This window comes from Sinocyclocheilus grahami, unplaced genomic scaffold (genome assembly GCF_001515645.1).
Source record: "Sinocyclocheilus grahami isolate Dianchi unplaced genomic scaffold, SAMN03320097.WGS_v1.1 scaffold605.1, whole genome shotgun sequence".
Lineage (NCBI taxonomy): Eukaryota > Metazoa > Chordata > Actinopteri > Cypriniformes > Cyprinidae > Sinocyclocheilus > Sinocyclocheilus grahami.
The window spans coordinates 299,554-307,719 of NW_015505784.1; the positions used below are offsets into that span (position 1 = coordinate 299,554).

Here is an 8,166-nt window from a genome sequence, read left to right on the forward strand (position 1 = left end):
TATATATAATTTTATAGTCATATTAATATATAGATTACAAAATTTTGGGCCTAATTGTGCAGCCCTACTAACAATCGCAGCAAACCTGAAGATTTGTATTAAAATGACTATTAAACACACACATACATCTCGGTTCAGCGAGGAGTGTTATCATCATATTTCACAATCCAAACATTTAACAGAGTTCTTTGTGCTGTGGCACACTGTTGAAAACTATCACATCCATACAATCCCCCTGATGCCGATTAGTCAAAAGTAAAGTGACGAAAACATGGTCACAACAACTCACTCATACCATATCTCAATAATGAAAGCCAGAGCCCTTCAGGGTACTTATGACTCACTCTACCTCCTCTGAGTCTGACTCACCGCTTCACAGTTCAGGCACCGTGTCTCATTGGTCAGTGTGCCTTGGAAGATCTCGTGCACCCAGGTCTGCTGGGTCTTTTCCTCTGTTTCACCCTCTCCTGTGCTGCTACCGCTTCCACCTCCTCCTCCGCTTCCACCATTCTGTACTACCTTTCCATTCTGCTGTCTCTCCTGGCTCTTTTCCTCCTGTAGCAGGTCTGCAATGGTGTTGAGCAAGTAGTTGAGGAATTCGTGTGCGTCTTGCTGCATGTAGTTGTCAAACAGCTCTGTAGGTAAAATAAAGGAAGCATTGATAGCATTAGGTAGCGGCAAGTCTAATATATAAATAGTAGAAACGAACAGTGTAAAAATGATTTAATCATTTAATAGCTGTGCATTTCATACACATGTACAGTGTTAACTGCATAGCTATTCAGCAGTGCAGCTGAATCTACTGCACCATGGTAAAAGAAATGACATTTTATGTCAGTTCTGAATTTGCAGTCAAAGCAAAATTATACAACAATAAATTGTGTTGTCTTTGCTGGCTGCATGAACAGTGTATTGCGGTTCATGATAAATGACTCTTATGAGCTGCTCTGTTATTGTTTTAATCATCCTAACAACTGTAACAACTGAATCCATTAGATCAGTTACTATATTACGATTAAACTCACTTTTTGACTAGCAAAACATAACTTCACATCTTGACTCAAAATGGACTACCTGTTCAAGCAGCTACACATTCATCTCATACAGATCTAATAAACGGTATTTAAAACAGAATATTGTGAAATATTATTACAATTTCAAAACTGTTTTCTATTTGAATATTATTCATGTGACGACAAAGCTGAATTTTCAGCAGCAATTACTCCAGTCTTCAGTGTCACATGATTCTTTAGAAATCATTCTCATATGCTGATTTGGAAAAATTTCTTATCATTACCAAAGTTGAAAACTGTTGTGCTGCTTAATACTTTTGTGGAAACCAAAATTTTTTTAAGCAGAGAAAGTTTAAAAGAACATTAGAAATCTTTTGTAACATTATAAATGTCTTTAACTTTTGATCAAATTTAAGGCATCTTTGCTAAATAAAAGTATTAATAAAAAGCAAATACTGATACCAAACTTTCGGTAGTTTATCTAGACAATCAATATACAATAGCATATCCACGTTTACATTCAGAATGTTTACAAATATATCAGAACAGCATATTACCTGCTTAGCAACATCTTCACATATCATTTTACAGATCTCCGGGCGGGCACCTGCATAATATTCCCACTAACCCACATCAACTGACATCTTGTCAGTCAGTCAGTCAAATCCTTTACTGTAGGACCCGGGATCTTTTCTCACCATTTTCCTTCCTCAGCCTGGAGATGAACTTCTTTGGTGGAATGACTCCCACTTTCTTCTTCTGAGTTGCAATGCTGTTGAACAGGTCAGCCAAGCAGGTGAGCAGGCTCTCTTTACGTCGCGGCTGGATCTTATAGGCCAGGACTTTCTCCCGGAAGGGCCGGCAAAAGTACAGTGCCTGCAGCACTGAGTTACAGTAGCAGGTGTTGCCAAACTGAGTGACCAGATTGTGATTGAACAAAGAACAGATTAAAGATTGATGAAGGGCATGTGATGACATACATGTGCATATAATGTGTGTCATATCTGCAATTAATGCCTCCGTGAAGGAAAGCAAACCATTGTTGGATATATGGAGCGGATTTATTATTATACTTTGTTGCCTTTTATACATGCTTGCCAAATCTGCTATTAAGTGATGGCACAAGCACATTACATAAAAACAGGTGCTTTAAAATGTAAAAGTAATATGGCAAAGTCACCTTCTATTTATAGCACATTCACTGACAAAAACAATAAATGTAAACTTACATTGACTAGCCCAAAGTAGTGTTCATTAACAGGGAACTGTTCTGGTCCAATCTCCTTTTCCAAAGCAGAGGCATTGGCGCCCTATAGGGAACAGCCACAATGGTTATCTTTGCTCATGGGGTCTCAAAAAAATACAAGTGAACACCCTGGACCTATTGGCGACTAACAGGAACATCCTGTTTGTGAAGAATGGATGCAGTTGCTGGGCAATTGAACCCACTTTGTTTCACCAGGGAAGAACATCAAGGCAGAGCTGTAAGTGGTATCAGTATCTGAAGTATAATGCATGAGTTCTCAGAAGTTAAAAGGCCTAAGTCTGTGGTTGTCAAGCTTTTGGACCCAAAAGACTCCGCCACTGTCTAACTCCTTATTCAAAGACCCCCTTCCCCAAATATAGGATGAGTTATTTCTGGCATTTCTGCTGTGTTTATGATAAAGCTACTTATTTTAATAACAGAAACTGGGAGTATAAAAATGTTTAATTAATTAACCATGATTAAGAAATTTCAAAAACTGTGTGATCATCAATAGGAACAACACTTATCGAGAGGGGAAAAGATATATGATTGCAGTTTACATCTTCATTTTATGTGTGTGTTTTCTTTTAGCATTTTAATTTAGTTTAGAGTGGTCATTTTAAATATTCTGTTTCTGGAAGGATGAATCACCAAAGGGAAAATGTAACTAAATATACAAATTCACATATAATGTCATCCCAATACTTGATGAACGTTGATCCCATGCCACAATGTACCAATAACTTTTAACTCAATTTACGAAAAGTCATTTTGATATAACTCTTTTACACAGTACATACTGGCACCCTGAGGTGACTAAGCTAAATCAACAAGATAACCTTAACTCTATAACTGCTGGTAAATAAAGAAATTGGCACATAAATATCTTGCTACTGAAAGGATTTACTGATTGATATGAGCTAAATCTCAAACTCAAACTAGAAATCGTTCAATAACAGAACTCCCAGTAGTTACCCATATAAATACAATTTTAATTTCTGATAATATTATGTACACAGCAAATACTAAATGTTATGTTCGTTGTAAGTCTTATCTACAGTGAATGTTCTCGTGTTTAGCACTACAAAGACACTGAGCTCATTAAATCAGTTTTTAGTTGTGTCCTTCAATAATGTTAAAACAACAACAACAGCAGCAACAGCAGCAGCAGGAACTGTAGTCTCGTGCATGCCATCGCCTGTTACCCCGGCCATCCGTCCTCGTTACAAAACACTGGTAAACATATCGAAAAGTATCCACATGCCAAATATCATCTGACGGTAAATAAAGCTGAGCCGTACGGCTAATCAAACATGGGCATTATGCGTGTCGATCGCTAATACGCTAGGCTATACATTTTACCCTTGAGCAGAATATCAAATTATCCGACTTAAATCTGAATTAAAATGCTTTAAAGTCCGTTTAACCACATCTCCAAACTTCTACTGCGTCTATAAGCACAGACAGAGAGGTGTGCAAACTTTTTGTGGCTGTGCTGCCATGTCATGCCGCGGTTGTTTATCTGGTAGCTGTTGAGCTAGCACTGTTAGCAGGCTAATCCAAACACAGGTTAGACGCAGTGGACGGGGCAACTCTCACTTATGCGAGGAAAAACTCACCATCGTACAAATCGAGGCGATCTTTCGGACTGTCATCAGTATTTCCATCCGTCTGCCGCCATATTGGACCGAACCCCTATTTAAAACTGTGACAGCCGCACGGGCTGAAGTTCCGGTGAATCCTTCAGTCGGTCCAGCTCGCAGCCTCGCAGCGGAATGAGGGAGTGTCGCCTAGCAGCTGCGCAGTACACAACATTACGAAACCTACTATGGCCAAGACTTCTGTTCACATTCACTCTTTTTAAACATGGTTCAGAAATACTGGGGAATTTAGCATAGAATTTACAAAGCACAGAATAGTATAGAAAAGAAAGGATATGCAAATGTCACTGTAAGCGTCAATTAGGTAAATATTTTAAGGGACAATTAAAAAAAAAAATTCTTTCACGTATTTTGTTACAGCATATTTTGTAATCATTTATATTGTCTATATTATGTTTCTTATCAGTGAAATGTCTATGGTATTAGAACTGCGAGTCTTACAACTGGTATATTTGCATTTGTAAATACTGAAAAAATGACATTCACTACATTTAAAAACATTCAACATTATTTATCATTCTTATGATTTCCTACCATTACATGTCTTGTAAATGTAACATCCCCTGAACAATAAATAGCTTAAAATGATATCGAATTAGTGCGAATAATCGTGAGAAAATAATATCTGAGGGAACCTGATAAAGATCTATTTTTACTTGTTTTTTAAAACAAATAAGTTTTGCGTCAGTATGATAAATCCTATGTATGATATTAAATAAAAAAAGTGGTATTTTAAATAAGAATATAATTTAATTATTTGATTTCACCTCAGAAAAGCATAGTGAACCAGTTGGATATACAGGCAGACAACGGTGAATTATGGATACTATTTGTAAAAAAAAAAACATACATGCCCTATAGTAATTTACATTCTTTTGATGTTTTCATATTTTATGGCGAAGGCTACCCTATGAATATTAATTAGGTAATACTGACGTTGCTTGGTAACCTTCCTATCACTGTGCCTATTTAATATTCATGAACCAAGACTTCTGCATAGTAAGATTCGTATACATCCGCCCTTCTCCTTCTTTGGTTTCTCGACTTATCCTCTAACGACCGCAGAGTCATGTATACACTCCGGACGCACTATGTAGTTTTTGACCGATGTTTTATAGATTAGTGGGAGCCTGGACAGGGAGGAGAACACGACATTGAGACGACCTTTAGAGGTCACACTGGCGCTCGGCTATTTCCGTGCTGTCTTTTCATCCACAAGCGCGCGCGCGCGCACACACACACACAATTTGTTTTTGTGAAAAGTGGGGACATCCCATAGGCGTAATGGTTTTTATACTGTACAGACCGTATATCCTATTGCCCTACCCCTAAACCTACCCCTTACAGGAGACTTTGTGCTATTTCAGATTTTCAATACACTCCATTCTGTGTGATTTATAAGCCAAGTCAAGTCACCTTTATTTATATAGCGCTTTTAACAATACAGATTGTGTCAAAGAAACTGAACAGCATTAATTAGGAAAATAGTGTCAATAATGCAAAATGACAATAGTAAACACTCATTTTTCAGTTAAAGACAGTTCATCATTGAATTCAGTGATGTCATCATCCAGCTCAGTTCAGTTTAAATAATATCTTTGCAATTATGTCAACGATAACGCTGGAAATGAAGTGTCCCCAACTAAGCAAGCCAGAGGCGACAGCGGCAAGGAACCAAAACTCCATCGGTGACAGAATGGAGAAAAAACCTTGGGAGACACATGTCTCCAGAACAACTCACTACAAATATGAACTCTGGTGCACAGCTGTTTTGAAGAATGTTTTCTTGATTTTACAATGTAAAATTCTACAGGATGAAATATATATAAATGAAGTAAAAACTTTAAAAAAAAAAAAATTTCTAATATAATCACTAAATCTAAAGAGGCTACTACGTCGTTATCGTTTTGTGTAAAGGTTGTAGGCCTATTTGCGTGAAGAAACAGCTGCTGTGCTTTCTTTTACTATCGACACTTTACCATAGTGCTTCGAAGAAAAGCATTAAAATAGCTAACACTGATTAAAAAGTCATTTAACAATACGCTCATTCTTTTATAGCACGCTTATTAATATGTAAATGCACTATCAATGCATAAACATTCAGTCAAACGTGAACTTTTATGAATATAAATTGAACACACACATTTACGCATATCACATTTAATCTTATAGGCCTAAATGAATTTGGGTCTGAGTGAGCCACGCTAGTTTACTCACGCCCCTTCCCTTGTCCGTTTTTTTTTTAGCTGAAGGCGCAGTTGCGGTCTGTGGAAAGAGATCTGGCGATCAGGAACTGCGGGGTGGTGAACGGTTCAATTCTACTTCGCTAGACTACATGAGTTACTTCATTAGAGGACCGGTATGCAGAATTAACATTGATGTAGTGCAGAAGTGGATACAGCGCTTAGGGTGCATTGGATTGCATTTATTAAAACAGTCTATGAAGACCTCTGTCTGCCAAGCGTGGATAACAGAAGGCTTCTTGCGTTATGAGGAGGACACCTAACGTGTGGAGCGGGCTCACATAGCTCGAGAAAGCGGAGGAAAAGAGATGCATTTCTACACAGCCGAATAATAGTTATAGCTTTCTAAATGCGTCTTCTTATCGAGCAGCCAAGAACAATGAGCAGTGGCTCTAGCAACTTTCTGCTAGTTCCTATACCAGAGTATCCTGTACTAGACTGCGTGCCAAACAAAAACGTCAAAATAGTTGTTCTTGGGGCAAGCAATGTCGGAAAAACAGGTACATATATCAAATAATGTGGATTTTAATATGCACAAGTAATAGCCAACTAATTTTACTTTATGCCATCATATTTTTATTTCATAGTAACTTATTCTAATGGCACTTTGGTGATTTAATATTTATACAGTTTATTCTGTTTAAAGTCATTAATAAATAAATGGTACGCATGTTTCTAATCCTGAAAAATGATGATGTTGGGGATATATAAGCTAGTTTAACGCCAGGGTGCGACATACACTGGAACACTGCAGAGTTGTGTAGGAGCTATGTGACATTGCTAATGCCTTTATGCTGATACATAGTTTCTATTTGGTTTCAATTTTCAGCTCTGATTGTAAGATTTCTTACTAAGAGATTCATAGGAGACTATGAAGCCAACACAGGTAAACATTATAATGAAACAATGCTACTATACTATGATCATATGCTGAACTGTAAACATGTTTTCATCAGGACATTTTTGTTTCAGTCCGTTGGTTACAATCATTTCTGTCATGAATCGTAATAGATTTATGAGACTTTCAGCATTTTACACTGAAAATACACTGACGTTTATCATTTTAGTGAGTGGATTTTTTTTTCTTTTTCAACAATTCTAGGAGCCTTGTATTCAAGGAAGATTCATTTGGATGGGGAGCAAGTTTCTTTACAAGTGCAGGACACTCCATGTGTCTCACTGCAGGTACCTCCAAATCACATTCCTAATATTTCCTTACATCTTTCAGCTAAACATCCATCACAAGTAGTGTGCCCATGGTCTATTATCACAGTCATTTAGATCACTCAGTCATTGCCTTGGGATTCCTGCTTCAGATGAACTGTGGGGAATATTAGTTCAAACATTTGACCAGTAAACAAAGTATGCAGCGCAGGGGAGATAAAGAGGGTGTGTTCAGGCATAAGCTCATTAGTCTGACTCATGTGGACTGAAGGGCTCTCTTCAACTGAATGATTATGATCCTGGCTCAAGCGTAGTGCACTGTATATACAGGTGTCATAATGACTGAGAATTTACTTTGTAGTTGTTATGTTAGAACTAACTTATTGGTAGTCAGCCCTATTATTGTTAAAAACCTATTAAACATATTATATTTGCAACACTCATTAAAATAATATTATAGTCTTTTTCCTTTACAGTAAAATGATGTTAATTTCCAAAATAATGTAATTAATTATACACACACGCACACACTACTGGTCAAACATTTGGAATCATTACGGTATTTTAAAGGGGTCATATGATGTAGCTAAAAAGAACATTATTTTGTGTATTTGGTGTAATTAAATGTGTTTGTGCAGTTTAAGGTTCAAAAAACACATTATTTTCCACATAATGTCCATTAATGTTTCTCCTCTATGCCCCGCCTTTTTGAAACGCGTCAATTTTTACAAAGCTCATCGGTCTGAAAAGCAAGGTGTGCTGTGATTGGCCAGCTATCCAGTGCGTTATGATTGGCCGAATACCTCAAGCGTGTGACGGAAATGTTACGCCCCTCACAT

At 37.3% G+C, this 8,166-nt stretch overlaps 2 protein-coding genes across 2 annotated transcripts in view; one reads left to right on the forward strand and one right to left on the reverse strand.

Annotated features, from left to right (window-relative positions):
- usp12b (ubiquitin specific peptidase 12b) overlaps positions 1–4,044 on the reverse strand; it is a 15,526-nt gene extending 11,482 nt beyond the window's left edge. The window contains exons 1-4 of the mRNA XM_016240955.1: positions 3,879–4,044; positions 2,243–2,323; positions 1,712–1,925; positions 370–635 (exon numbers count right to left, since the gene is read on the reverse strand). Of these exons, the coding sequence (XP_016096441.1) occupies positions 370–635; positions 1,712–1,925; positions 2,243–2,323; positions 3,879–3,926 (609 nt within the window). The 5' untranslated portion in view covers positions 3,927–4,044. The remainder of the gene's footprint in view (positions 1–369; positions 636–1,711; positions 1,926–2,242; positions 2,324–3,878) is intronic.
- A 2,145-nt stretch (positions 4,045–6,189) lies between these two features.
- Positions 6,190–8,166, forward strand: part of LOC107557503 (ras-like protein family member 11A-like) — a 4,492-nt gene continuing 2,515 nt past the window's right edge. Inside the window, exons 1-3 of the mRNA XM_016240933.1 lie at positions 6,190–6,663; positions 6,993–7,049; positions 7,266–7,348. Coding sequence (XP_016096419.1) covers positions 6,513–6,663; positions 6,993–7,049; positions 7,266–7,348 — 291 coding nt within the window. The 5' untranslated portion in view covers positions 6,190–6,512. The remainder of the gene's footprint in view (positions 6,664–6,992; positions 7,050–7,265; positions 7,349–8,166) is intronic.